Source organism: Mauremys mutica, chromosome 6 (assembly GCF_020497125.1).
Source record: "Mauremys mutica isolate MM-2020 ecotype Southern chromosome 6, ASM2049712v1, whole genome shotgun sequence".
In the NCBI taxonomy this organism is placed as follows: domain Eukaryota; kingdom Metazoa; phylum Chordata; order Testudines; family Geoemydidae; genus Mauremys; species Mauremys mutica.
The window spans coordinates 16,711,086-16,725,824 of record NC_059077.1 but is presented as its reverse complement, the minus strand read 5'-3'; the positions used below and the strand labels follow the sequence as shown (position 1 = coordinate 16,725,824).

General features: G+C 42.7%; 1 protein-coding gene across 3 annotated transcripts in view; it reads right to left on the bottom strand.

Annotated features, from left to right (window-relative positions):
* DCC (DCC netrin 1 receptor) overlaps positions 1 to 3,962 on the bottom strand; it is a 782,056-nt gene extending 778,094 nt beyond the window's left edge. For all 3 annotated transcript variants that reach the window (XM_045020222.1, XM_045020224.1, XM_045020225.1), the window contains exon 1: positions 3,842 to 3,962. In XM_045020222.1, coding sequence (XP_044876157.1) covers positions 3,842 to 3,905 — 64 coding nt within the window. In that variant the 5' untranslated portion in view covers positions 3,906 to 3,962. The remainder of the gene's footprint in view (positions 1 to 3,841) is intronic.
* Between the last annotated feature and the right edge of the window lie 10,777 nt (positions 3,963 to 14,739).

Below are 14,739 nucleotides of genomic sequence, written 5' to 3'. Positions count from 1 at the left end.
GTAATTAGTTAAACTTGATTGGTTTGTATTAGAAAGGAAGATAGCTAAACCGTAACTAATGATGTTGTTTTCTCCAGATACCTGAGCCATGGACATTTTTTGGTCAAGCTTTTTCTTATGCTGAGTAAGCAGTGTACTCTTGTGCTTAGATGGAGGAGTAGGCATCAGGCATTCTGGAGTCAGCCACTGACAGATGAAGAGACATGATCAAGGTTATACCATTTTTCTGTCACCTCCATTTATTTATATTGTCTTAATGTTTCTGAAGCAGCTTCAGATCCTGGGGATGAAAAACACTAAAGAAATGCAAACTATTTTTTCACTGCTTCCAAGTACTTAACCTCTAGGCATATATATTGTGTGTGTGTGTCTGTCTGTTATATGAGAATCTGTATTATGCACCTTGCCTAGGCAGCTGGGTTCATAACAGCATTTAAAAACCAGAAGTGATGCTCACAACATGTGACAAGTTAAACTAATCCCACCAGCGGCCACTCTGACTCACTAGGGAACACATTTCACCAACTGCAGCAGCATAGCCAGCAGTCAGGAAAAGCTTAAAATAAAAGTAATAATTTGCACAAAAAAAAATGCCCTGAAGATCACCAAATTACTACTCAGCTAGACTGGGAGAGAGAACAAGCAGACCTGGAGACCTACCACCAGCTCTCATGAGGTCAAACCTTTAGGTCCCCTAGATGGAAAGCCTCTCCTGATATCTGGAATCCAGGTGTGCATGGAGCCCCACAATACATCTGGCTTCTCACCCTTGATCAATACAAACCACTGTGAACCTAAACTTTAAATGCAATGATCTAAAAGATCAATGATTCACCTACAACTGTCATTTTGGATCATCTATCTAGTGTATTGTTAATGATTGTTCTTTAAATATTTCACTGAAATGCAGAGTGGAGGGAAAAGTTATACTGATGGCTAGAAAGAGCAAGACAAGATGACAAATTTGCATAGCCTTTAATTATGGCAGCATCAAGAAGTAGTGCCTAGGTTCTTTCCTGCTGACATTTTTCAAGTGTAAAGGAAAAAGATGGTCTTGTTTGCTCATGAACATATTTACTGAAAATGTGTCAGAGAGACTTACACACGATCAATCCAATCCTGTGCAACCAGACAAAACTCAGGTGCTTAACGGAGAGGGCCTTCTCATAAAGGGAGGAGCAAAGCTGAACTCAGTGGGCCAGGTCTTCCAGTGGAGTGCGGCTGCTTTGCACCATACCACTGGCACAACCTGGCACCAATGCCATCTTAAGTGCCCTGAGGAAGATTATCCACTATATGAGAAATCCTCCAGTAGTGCATAGAAACTCTTAAACCACTCACTCATCATCCTTGCTTGGGGGAAAAGGGGGTCATGAGGCAGGATCCCCTCTACATTGTGGATCCTCAACTGTGTTTTTAGCTTCGATGGTCTCTGCTATACAGCAAATGTTAGTTCAGACCTTAGCCTAATAGAGCACAGCTGAGGAGACAATGTGGTACAGCAGAGAGAACACTGGAATTGGGGTCAGGAGAGCTAGGTTCTATTCCCAGCTTTGCCATTGATTCACCATATGCCCTTGGCCAAGTCACTTAACCACTTTTCCTAGCTAGAGAAAAAAGGCGGTGGGATGATAATATCTAGGGGCTGAGATACTACAGTGATTGGTGGGAGCAGCAGAACCACCAGAATAGGCCTCTGCAAGCCCCTAAGATCAGACAAGTGCACAGGCGAACTTTCAGCCACCACGTTGCCTGCTCACTCCAATTTCCATTCTGTACAGTCTGGCAGCACCCTGGAAGCTGGCCCCTCTCACTCACAATGGTTTTACACTGCACTGACTTCAGTGACTTTACAGTGGTGCAAGTGAGCAGAAAAATCAATCCCAGTACATTTGACACTTTGGGGTAGGCGTTAAGGCAGGATGCAATATAAAAAGGCTGGTCTGTGGTACAAGTTTTTCTGCATGTGATATTTCTGTCCATGTTTGATTTAGGGTGAGTTAAGTCTGTTATTAAGTATTCCATAAGGAAATTATATTAGTCCTAAGAATGCAGAACCCCAGCCTTTGCTGAAAATGTGCTGAGCACACTCAGTGAAATGACGCTTGCTACACATGCTATCTCCAATTTTTTCGGATGCAGAGGACATCACTCACACTGAATTTGGTTTTATATAGGTAGTAGAATCCTCTTCTAGGAACAAATCCTGAATCTCTTTACTTAGCTCTTATTATCAATGGAAATTTTGCTTGAGTAATAACAGAGGATTTGGCCTATGGCATAGCCATGGGGACAAAGCAAATTGAAAGATTTGAGCTGGATGTTGTACAAAAAGAAACAGTGGCCATAGAGAAACTTAACTTACTGAAAGCTGTTGTGATGGCACAATTTTTCAGATCTATTTATCCGTGCCCTTGTAATTCCACCAAACACACCACCTGACTCAAACACGGAGTGGCTATGACTGTTGGCCTCATGTCATCCTATGGGAATATAGGATTGCAAAACACACACAAAAGCCAAGATGCTGTGATCAACATCTATAGTTCTTATAACCCTGGCAGAAGGTGTGAACAGCGACCCTTTACACACACCATTGAATGTATACTCCAGTTCTGTTAAAGAGGTCATTAGCAAGTCATTCAAAAAAAAAAAAAGTATCACAGTTGCTTCACAGAATCTCTCTTGCCTTTTCTTTTTTTTAAACTGGAATGGATGACAATTTGGTATTGTCTCTTACGCCTAAGAGAGTTCACAGATTTCTTGTACGGACCATGCAGTCTTTTCAGATCTTTAAAGAAATAATACAATACCTAGCTCTTATATGGCACTTTTTAAAACACACATCTCAAAACACTTTACAAAGGAGTTCAGTATTATGATCCACATTTTAAAGATAGGGAAACTGAGTCATGGAATAAAAGCAACTTGCCCAAGATCACCCAGTAGGTCAATAGCAGAGCCAAGAACAGAACTCAGATCTCCTGAGTCCCCGCTCAGTGCTCTAGATCAAAAAGAAAGTGTTAGAAAATCTCAGCTTTAGTGAGTCGTGCTAAGTTGCTTAACAAGTTAGGCACCAGACAGGCACCTCATGTCTATTGAATTTCAATAGGAGTTGGGCACTGAGGGCTAGGTTTACAAAAGGACATAAGCAACCAACTGCCACTTTAGGTGCCTAAATCTCAGAATCTGACCCCACTCAGATTCACAAAATTCACACTCAGCTGCCACCAAATCACATAGGTCTCTAAACAGACTCAGCACTTCTATTTTTGCAGTGAAAGTTCCCTTGGTACTTATGTTTCTACCTCTGCACGTGCATCTGGACAGCTATGCCCCAGAACAATGCAGGAACCAAAAGTGTTCCACTGCCTAACTCCCATGTGGGGCCCAATGCAGTAAGTGTGCTCAGAGCTTACCTACCAGATTGGGCCCTGAAAGCAAACTTGTACAAAACAGCTAGGGGGAGGGGTGGAGGAGGAGGACTTCCCTCATAACTTTTAGCCCAGTGGTTAGGGTACTCACCTAGGATGTGGGAGACACCCACTTCAGGTTGGGAAGTGGGGAAAATGGATTTGGACGGGGATCTGCCATCTCTCACGTGAGTGCTCTAGCAACTGGCCTATAAGATATTCTGATACAGAAGTTCCTGCAGTCCCTCCTGTTGAAGATGTTCCACTATGGATAACTAATTTTAAAAGCTATTGGGTCAGAGAGAGGGAGAGCAAGCACAAGAATGGCTGTACCCTGGTGGTTAGAGCACATACCACCCTGGAGACCCAGGCTCCATTCTCCTGAATTTTGACAGCATTACTTAGAAATAAGAGAAAGTTTACTGTACCTGCATGAAGCAGCTCTGGTGAAGAGCACAGAAAAAAGACATTAGTGAAGGAATTCCCTTGCATACAAGCCACCTGTCAGAAGGTAACTGGCCTTCTGAAGGGCTCAAGGGCCCTGCCTATCTCTGGCAGCCTCCACAGGAGGGAATGAGGTAATTCAGATACACCTGGGCTCTTTCATATAGCTAATACTCATGAAGGGCATGATCCACAGCCAACTGAAGGTGATAGAAAGGATCCATTAATGTCTATGGGCTTTGGTTCATAGAATATCAGGGTTGGAAGGGACCACAGGAGGTCATCTAGTCCAACCCCCTGCTCAGGGCAAGACCAATCCCCAGACAGATTTTTTTGCCCCAGATCCCTAAATGCCCCCCTCCCCCAATTGATCTCACAACCCTGGGTTTAGCAGGCCAATGCTCAAACCACTAGAGCTATCCCTCCCCCCCCCTTCAGATACACCTGGGAGTAGTTAGTTCACTGGGTAACTGGGAGGCAGTTAATTAGGCAAGGAAGCACCTGGATGGAAGTTTAAGGACCTCTGTTAGAGAAACTCCTGAGGCGAAAGATAGCTACTAGAGAGACTGAGGGTTTGTAGAGAGGGGAGCCCTCCAGAAGACTGGTGACAAGCGGCTAGGCAAAACCAACACTCGAAAGAGGGAGAAATGGAGGAGGAGGCCAGAGAAAGCCACAGAGATGAGCTCAGGGAACAGGAAAGGGATTGAGAAGGGCTGAGGAGATTTAGGCCTGATTAGCCCCTACTAAAGAGCCACACTCAGCCAGAAGGGAGTAGTTGGGAGGTGACAGTGCCCCTTCTACACCCAGTCTTTGCTCAGATGGTTTCTCTGGCTCTCGGGTACTGATTCTGGGAGGCAGGCAGTATCTCCACCTAACTTAGAAATTACATGGAAAGCAGGATTTACTCAAGTGACAGGTTCTCAACCACAAGGGAATTGCTCAGCACATGCAAAGAGACACTCTACCTGCATGTTGAGGAAATATAATTCTATATTATATTTAATTTAAACATGGATTTATATAATTTAAACATGGATTTTATTCAAGCTTTATTAATAGCAAAGAAATTTTCTTAACAGAAAAAAAAATGAACTACTTTCACCAGTTTCAGGGAAAATGGCAATAACTTAAACTTCCCTGGCTCTGCTTTACACCCAGGGCAAAAGTCATCCGGCTGTACATCCATCCAAGTCAGTGGTCTTATAGTAGGGATGAATTTGGTCCACAGAGATGAAGCCGAACTCTGCTGTATAATGTGGGGAAATATTAATGTTGTGTGTGATAAATTAGGAGCTACAGTGGACCCCTTAGAAGAAAGATAATTTTTTTCAGAGTATGTGGAAGTTTTCCCAGGCTGTGGTTAAAATGGACATCACATTTGGAAGGTGAATCAACTCTTGCTTCAGGGCTTCTGGAGCATCTCAATAAGATTATGTGAGTTATTGAGTTGTGCTGTGTATGCAAAACTTCAGGCAATTCCATGGCAGTGTAATAAAGTATTTGTCAGGTTCCACATTGGAACAATCAATGAACTGACTATTGGCAATGCTTCTACTGCTACAAGCATAATGCACAAATATTTTACTATCCTATAAAATAGGCAGAATGTTCAGTCCTCACTGTACAATGGACTGGTATTCCTCATCACTAAGTGGGAATCATATATTGTGTTAACAGTGCTTAAAATATGATCCTCTGAAGCAGTGGTTTTCAACCTATGGTCTGCAGCCCGCTGGGGGGTCCTCAGACTATGTCTAAGATTTCCAAAGGAGTCCACACCTCCATTTGAAATATTTGTAGGGGTCCACAAATGAAAAAAGGTTGAAAACCACTGCTCTAAAGTAACCACATACAAAGGAAAACATTCCTTTGGGTTTCATATACAGGAACGTGCCCTTAGAAGAGCATTTAACATTTCTGAAGTGCTGAGAACACTTCTGAGAAGTGGGTATTATATGCAGTCAATGTCAGAGGTGGAAGTAAAGTTAATGAATTCTGGATTCCAAGCTCTCTGCTAGAACAGGTGATCTCACCATTTGAGGTAACTTCAGTTAAAAAAAAACACATAAAACAAATATGATTGAAAGTGTCTATTATTTTTTCTCAAGGAGACTTGAGCTTCACCTACTAGCTATTTCATGGCACCAAACATCAATTAAGCATCCTTTCATGCTCGCAGCTCATTTTTCCTTCCTCTCCCTTAGATAGTATTGCTTCATTGCACTAGGGGCATTAAAATCACTGTTCCTTTATGAAAAGTCCAGTAGGAAATGCCATGTTGTTTTAAAAAAGAAAGTAGTAATGCGATGAAGTCCAGAGCGCCATAAGATCCGCTGTGATCCAGATAGATCAGATACTATTGCACTCAGACATTATGGTGGTGGTGACAATATACAATTCTTGCAAACTAGGAATCAGAGACACCTTTGTTTAGCAGTAATTGGATGTGATTAAAGGACATGGTAGGCTGTTCTAGTGGTAAAACAGCTAGGTACCACACAAAGGATCAGGGTTTGGTAGAGGACTGGAGTATTGCATGTGCAACCTGCCTGGTCCCAGGGTGAAAGAACCACCTTATCTTATTTATTTTCATTGTATGAAGAATACGCAGACCAACATTTTTCTCCAGCAAGATTCATTATGGTATCATCTATAATATCTGTAAAACTGTTTCACTTTATTTTACATTAAGGCTTAAGGGCCTGTACTTCCTTCCCAAAATGATAAATCCTACAAATGAATAGCAAGAGGGAAATTCCTATGTAAAAACTACATCCTAAATTCCTAACACATGACTACCAGTCAGAGGTTCTCTGTTCTCAACCATTTGTAATTCATGCATATTTCACATGCACCGCGGAAGGAGCTCTGCACAGCATTGTTTGAAGATTTTTCCCAGACATCACTGCTTTCACAAAGGAGAAAATAAAAGGTGTTTTATCATTCTGCTGAGTTGGAACACCTTCACTCTGTCACCTGTGATGAGACTCTTCAGCATACAGAGATGGGGAAATGAATGGTATTTACATAAGTAGTGTACTCCTGCCATGAGTGAGGGCACACACTATAAGTAGAAGACCTCCTGCTGAAAAGGACCAGAGACTATTGGGAAAATCACCACATGCTATTACGCAATCTGCATCACCTGGATCATCCCTCTGCCAGGGCAGTATTGTTCCCTCCAATATACTCTTCAGATTTTTGTCTAGCTCACTTGTAAATATTTCAAGCTCTGTGGCATTCACCACTTTGCTTGGGAAAGCTAGCATTAAGGAGCTATGGAATGAGTAAAACGGGACTAGAAAGAGACCACCATGAACTATTTTCACTTGTGATTCAAGTTACCATCAGAATTTAGATTTTCAGAGATCAAAGTCTAGCCACTAACTCACAGCATCACTTCAACATCGCTCTCATTTTAGTGAAACATGGAATATATGAACTTAATACTGACCATACTATATCAGGCTAATTGTCCATCTAGTTCGCTATCCTATCTCAAATAGCAGCCAGAAGAAGGTTCAAACTACTCCTTGAGGAATAGTTATAAAATAAGCTGTGCAGGAGAACCTCCCAAATGAGACTGAGAGTCAACCCACTGCCACCTGCTTTCCTTCAGGGCGAATTCCCATTCCAATGTAGGTGTCTCCCTGTGTGTAAAGGGGTTTGCCAGCTGCGCACGCGTGCACACACATAGCCTCTGGCAGTTAATCTGGCCCACAATGTATTGTCTATACGTGTATTCCTTATACCTCTTTGGAAGCTCCATGCACTTTTTCTTCACCTGCAACAAATGATTGTTTTGAGGTTCTTTTGGCTAATAAAAAACCAATAGTGTCTGTAGCTCTGCACTCAGGAGCAGCCCTGCAATAACAAGCCACACTGCATACATGCCATGGAGGAATAAAAAACTAGATCGCTGATTCAAGGGCAGTTGTTACTAACACCATCAAGAGAAGATATTTAAAACTAATTATTAAAATGCCTTGGGGTCAGTCTATCCCAGTCATTGGTGGGCAGGATTGAACTGGGGACCTCTGGAGCTTAGTGAATGAGCCTCTACTGCACAAGCTAAAAATCCCCCTGGCTCTTAGCTAAGACTGTAGAGAAGTCTCATTTTATCTCTCTAAGTCCCCAACGCGGCGCCCGTGAGGGCATCTTAATGCGCTCGCGTACTGGCCCCCAGGAGAGCACCCGTCGAAATGCTGCCGAAGTTCAGCGGCATTTCGGCGGGGACGCCTCTCGATGATGACTTTGTCGCCAAGTGATGCCATCGAGAGGCGTCGCCCCCGAAATTCGTGAGCGACACCTCTCGATGATGCAACTTGTCGACGGCAAGCAGCGTCACTGAGAGGCGTCGCCGCCGAAATTCGGGGGCGACGCCTCTCAATGACGTCGCTTTCTGTCGACGGATGACGTCATCGAGAGGCGTCGCTCCCGAATTTTGGCGGCATTTCAGCGAGTGCTCCACTGCCGCAGTGGTCCTTCCTCTGGCACCCGCCAGAGGAAAAGGTTGGGGACCACTGCTCTAAGTGGTCTCGGCACCACCAGATGGGACAGAACACCACACCCAGGAGGTGTGTGGGTTACACAGAGCTGGCCCACAACATTTTGGCACCTGAGGCGAGGAGCTCAAAATGATGGCCCCGTTCCCCCTCACTTGGGCCAAAACTTTGAAAGGTCTCAATTCTGCCTTCTTCCTGTTCTACTCCTCTCGTGGTTCTGCTCTGCTACCTTCCCTAATAAAGGAGAACTAACAACTTAAAATGCCTTGTTCAAAAATTTTAAGTAACACTTAGCTTTCAAATGCCTGAACAACAAATGTAACTTTTCTTGTCTGCATAGTAAGTGGACCTTGGGAATCAGTGGAGATTACTGGATCCATATAATCCCAGATCCAATTACCAGGTACAGCCTCTCCCTTGGTCTGCTGAAACTCCGACCTCCTGCAAACTAAGCTATCCAGAGTAGGAGTGGATCCCAGCTGCATAGCACAGAGTGAGCGGAGAGTTAGCCTGGAGCCTACTTTGTATCCGCTGTTCTCCCAGCCTGCTGTATTATTAGGGTTAACTATTTTTATTATTGTAGCAATTAGAGGCTTTAATTCAGATTGGGGCCCCCTTCTCCTAGATGTTGTATATGCACATGGTAAAAGACAGCCCCTGTCCTGAAAAGTTTGCAATCTAAACAGACAAAGAAATTATTATACCCATTTTACAGTGGGGGAACCCAGGGCATAGAGACATCAACATCACAGAGTCAGGAATTAAACTGAGATCTTCTAAATCCTAGTCTGCTTCCTTAACCATCAGATCTTTCCACAAGGTGGAAACATTGTGTGGTTCTTGGGGCCTTCTGCAGCACTAAATCCCCACGCTGAATCCCATTCTTATCAAACAGAAAGTAAGTCTCAAATGGATCTAGGTAATTGAAATGTGTGAATTCCAATTCACTTCAACTCACGTGAATTTGCTATAAAAAACATTGCTATTACTAGGAGGCAGTGTAACCTGGTGGCTAGAGCACTGCATTGGGACTCAGAAGACCTGTGTTACATTCTTGGCCCCGCCACTGGGCTGCTGGCTGACCTTGGGCAAGTCACTTCAACTGTCTGCCTCAGTTTCCCTATCTGTAAAATTGGGATAATGATACTGATTTCCCTTGCTAAGTGCTTTGAGAACTACAGATGAAAAGTGCTATATAAGTGTTAGGTTACTTTCTCTAGAGTTACAAACAGTAACCTGTGCCATAGTCATAGTTTTTGCTGTGTAAGTTAGGAGCACGTGATGGCTACAGTACTCCTCTTTTGTTTACAACTAACACCCAAACTACAGGCATTATTAGGATGTCAGAGCCTGGAGAAGGGGCACAGATCTTTTTTTCCAGACATAGAATCATATGATTAAAAGGGACAGCAAGGGTCATCAAGCAGTCTGATCCATGGTCCTACTGTTCTTACAGTTAGGAAGTTTTTCCTGAGTTTTAATCTAAATCTGCTATGGTGTAGTTTGAACCCAAACCCTCAATGGAGGGTTTGAGAGCATGGTGTGCTGAGAGCTTTGTAGCATCTAAGGAGATACAGCTGAGAATGAACATGAACTGTTACACCAAAAACGTAATCAAACCTCTGGAGGACATTTAGCTCTCTGAGGAGGCTGGCATGGGATGGGCTCACAGCAAAGGAAGGAGATGCTGTCTGTGCTCTTTGTATGATGCCAATGACTGTGATATCTAGGTGTGTAATATATTTCCTCTTCTACCCCTTCTTTTTCTTCTTTTCATTTTGTTTTGGAGACTGCTGTTACCATTCACAGCCTATCACCCATATGGCTCAGCCCTTTCTTTTCCTGCTTCTGTCCTCATTTGCATCCTTCGCGGGGGGGTTTCTGTCATTTACTGTCCCATGAGTCTCTTGTGACCACCTAGGTTCTCTCAGAACAGAAAGCTTTCTGACAGTTAGTCTGAGTTCATCTCAATGTGTGAATCAAGAAAGCAGCTCTAACAAGTTTTCACCCACTTCCAATTCATTTCTCTAGCGTTTTTCTTCCTTTTTTCCCTCTTTCATTCTAAGATGTTCACCTCCACACACATAATTTCTCCCCCCACACACACACACACACACACACACACACTGTGATAAGATCTGTTTCAACTCTGACACTTCTCCTCTTTCTACTCTCAGAATTTCATTGAAGCCAAAAATATGCTAGTTTTTATTTTTCTGACAGGAGGATTTCCCTTAGGAAGAAACCAGCAAAGTAAAGAACCCACCTACCCAGAAATACAAAAGGCATATTCAGTAGTTTTGCAGTAGATGCAATTCTTTTTATGCAGCACTGTAATAATTAGAAAACACACTAAGCACAGTGAATGTTAGGATACTGGGGGAGATTCTGTATTCCACAGGCATCATCAAATGTTTGCACTGAAGTCCCAAAACATGGAAATCTCACCCATGTCTTTGAGGTTCATCACAAACTTAAAACTCAGACAAAGCTTACAGAGGTTTTTGAACATTTCAAAGAAATAAAAGACCTAGGATCATCTGAGACCACTACAGTTTGTGTCAGAATCATGCTTTTATATTGTCATTTTGAAGCTAGGTGACACTCAATGGTTTCAACTGGAGGTGAGCACACATGAAACCTCTGGAGATTAACATCTTTCAACTTCTGGGCATTCAAAAATCCAAAATCAAATTGAAAATGTTGCCTGAGCTCATCTTAGGTTTCAGGGAGTCTCTCTCTCAGATTCTGAGATTATTTCAGATTAGCGTTCAAATTAAAACATAGGGCTTGTCTACACTGGCAATTTACAGTGCTGCAACTTTCTCGCTTAGGGGGGTGAAAAAACACCCCCCTGAGCGCAGCAAGTTTCAGTGCTGTGCACCGCCAGTGTAGACAGTGCACCAGCACTGGGAGTTACACCCCTCATGGGTGCGCCACGACCACACAAGGCAGGTTAAAGCACTGCCACAGCAGTACTTTAGCATTGCCAGTATACAGTAGCCCTTAGGGTGTAAGAAGCCAAGTGGATGGTAACTAACCAAAATGTACAACCCTCTGCAAAATCAAGTCACCAAACTGTGTATGGTTGTAGCATCACCCTTTACATTTTTTTGCATGGTTTTGGCTAGTGGTTATTCATAGTAAACCTCAAAAGAGATCGAGTTGAAGTTTGAACTGCTTCAATATCTAAAAAGTCCCATTCGTTATGTATATGTCCCTGGTGTGACCAGTGCTGGAATACTGCGTCCAGTTCTGGTGCCCATAATTCAAGACGGATGTTGATAAATTGGAGAGGGCTCAGAGATTAAAGGATTAGAAAGCATACTTTATAGTTATGGACTCCAGGAGTTCAATCTGTTCAATTTACCCATGTTTGTGAGGTAATGTTGTATCCTGTGAGCATATATGTTATGATAACTCATGAACTAGTGGCCTTCCAGATGTGCTGTTTTAGGACGTTGTCACCTAGCCACATGTACACTTTGAGGTGGAAAACATATTTTAGAATAAAAAAAACATTTTTTTTTCTGTTTCAAAAAGTATGTGGGCTACAAATGTGCTCCAAACATGTTGCACTGTTATCCTGTATTTTTAGCTGGGTTATATCAGCGCTATGTGGAAGCCTGAGCAAGGCTGGTGCAAGGGAGAAGGTTGCTGTCCTTTACACCCCCATAGGCTGCTCTCCCTTCCACCAGGGGTTTGTTTTGGCCCCTACAGCAACCTGGAATCCTAGTCAGGCATATCTGTGCTGTCTGGCTCAGGAGATTCAGCACAGATTCTGGCCCCTTATTGATTGTATATTGATTGACTCTGAAAGTGTGCTGAGCAGCTGGAAACTCAGACTCACTTTCATGGACCCAATCATGGAAGCCTATGGGAACTTTGCTGTTGACTTCAGTGGCAGCAGGATCATGCCCATTGCATACAAGTACTCAACACAGTCTCAGCATCAGCTTCCACCCTCTCATTCCCCTTTTTCTTCTGGCAGAAATTATCTGTCTTCTCTCCTTTTTAATATCAAAATGTCGAAACAATTGCACGCTGGGTTTGGTAAGACGACATTTTCATCATGGAGCTGACATGTACAACCTTAAGAAAAGCCTTTATAGTGAACCATTTGCAAGTAAATATTGGGATTTAAACTGATGAGAAACAGATTGGGTGTTGCCTGTCAAAGCCCCAAAGGCCACATAATAAATGGCTAGGTAACAACAGCTCCAGCTCATTGAAATGCAGACATTATTCACCGAAATTTCATTTGCACGGCTTATTCTCCACTGCCTCCTTAACAGATGTCAATGAATCAGAGATACATGTTCAGTGAAATGAAGTGCAACTACCAGTGAAAATCAAGAGGAAAGCTAGTGGAGGCACAGAAATGCACATCGGTTCATGCCAGTGTGTCTGCTCTGCTACCACAGCCATAAAATTCCCTCTTGAGCGTTTGAGGCACCGGTGAGGAAGAGGCAATTAGCCATGATGGGGCAAAAGAATAGCATCCTGTCTCTCTGTGCCGCTGTGTCATCAGACCCATAGAGAAGTGTACCCATAATGCAACATGAAAAAGTAATGGGCCATTCACAGAATGCTAGAAATTAGATATGGCAAAAGAACTATAAGGTTATTTAGAGCAAAATTTTCAACAGTGAATTAGAAACTTAAGTCTTACTGACTTTCAATGGGCATTAGATTCTTAAATCACCTAGATGCTTTTGAAAATGTTACCCTTACTGTATCCCATCGCCAAAGCATGTTTATTCCTATGCTACAGTTAGTACTTACAGGACTCTTCCTTTCGTGCATGAACTGATACAATATGCACCGATATACAGAAACTGCTCCAATACATTTGAATGTCCACCTTGATTTACATTAGATATAAACTCATAATAAGATGTTTAGAAATGGGACTGTCAGATGTTACAGAGGTTCTATCAATTTCTAGATATGTGTATATGGGACTTAAAATTCTAGGATTATTTTTGCTATGACATCTCAAAAATCAGGAAGCTGTCATTCAATGAGGGATACAAAAAGGATAATTAAGTTGTTCAATTTTGTATCTATCAGAGGGGTAGCTGTGTTAGTCTGGATCTGTAAAAGCAGCAAAGAGTCCTGTGGCATCTTATAGACTAAGATAATACTTAGTCCTGCCATGAGTGCAAGGGACTAGACTAGATGACCTCTCAAGGTCCCTTCCAGTCCTATGATTCTAGGATTAGAGATTCATAGATTTTTGTTTTAAAGACAGAAGGGACATTTATGATCATCTAGTCTGACATCCTGCATATCACAGGCCATAGAATCTTACCACATAATTTCTGCATCAAATCTATGACTTCTTTTTGAGCTATATCCTCTTACCTCAGTGATATCAAAGGTCAATATTAACAAGTCCATAGCGAGCCATCTGAAAAAAATAAGTGGCAGGACACATCTGCAGATCTCTTTGACTTCAACAAGAGCTGTGGATCTTCAGCACTACTTCAGCCATTTATTCAAGTGACTAATTGTTGACTTAGTTGACTGGGGGTACGTCCAGACTACCCACCGTAACGGCGAGTACTGATCGATATATTGCGTCTCATCTAGACACGATATATCGATCCCCGAAAGCGCTCTCATTGACTCCGGAACTCCACCGGAGCGAGTGGCAGTAGCGGTGTCGACAGGGGGAGCTGCAGATGTCGATCCTGCGCCGTGAGGACCTGAGGTAAATTGATCTAAGATACTTCAACTTCAGCTACGCTATTCACGTAGCTGAAGTTGCATATCTTAGATCGATACTCCCCCTCCAGTATAGACCAGCCCTGGTTTAGGTTCCTAAGTCTGACAAAGCATTTTACAAAAATTAAGTAGACTAAGATTCAAACAACACCCATGTGACACACCAACAGACATTCTGATCTCCATACCATAGAAGGGGAAATTTAGACAGAGAAGTTAATTGATTTGCCAAAGGCAAACTGATTTGCCAAAGGTAGAACTGCTCATGGTGCCTACTCCATCCCAAACAGACGTACATTTACATTTATCTCATGATCTCCTTGCATATTGCACAGCCTGTCGAAGACTAGATATGGAACAAAGATTCAAGAGCAACAGACAGAAACAATAAATAGTGCTAGTTCAAGGGATTCTACTGCCGTAGGCAAACGGACGTCTTTTTGAATGTTTGCTTTCCCAGAGGAATCCATGCTCATTTTAACAAAGTCCCTTGTTCTTCTTTTGAAGCAAAGAAAAAGATCTTCTGTTAGTATGAGTCTGGAAATTGGTCAGATCCTGCTGTCAGTTATGCTGGTGTAAATCTGGAGGGGGTGCACTGCAGTCGGAGCAGACACTTCGATTTTCATAGATGTAGCAGAGCAGAATCA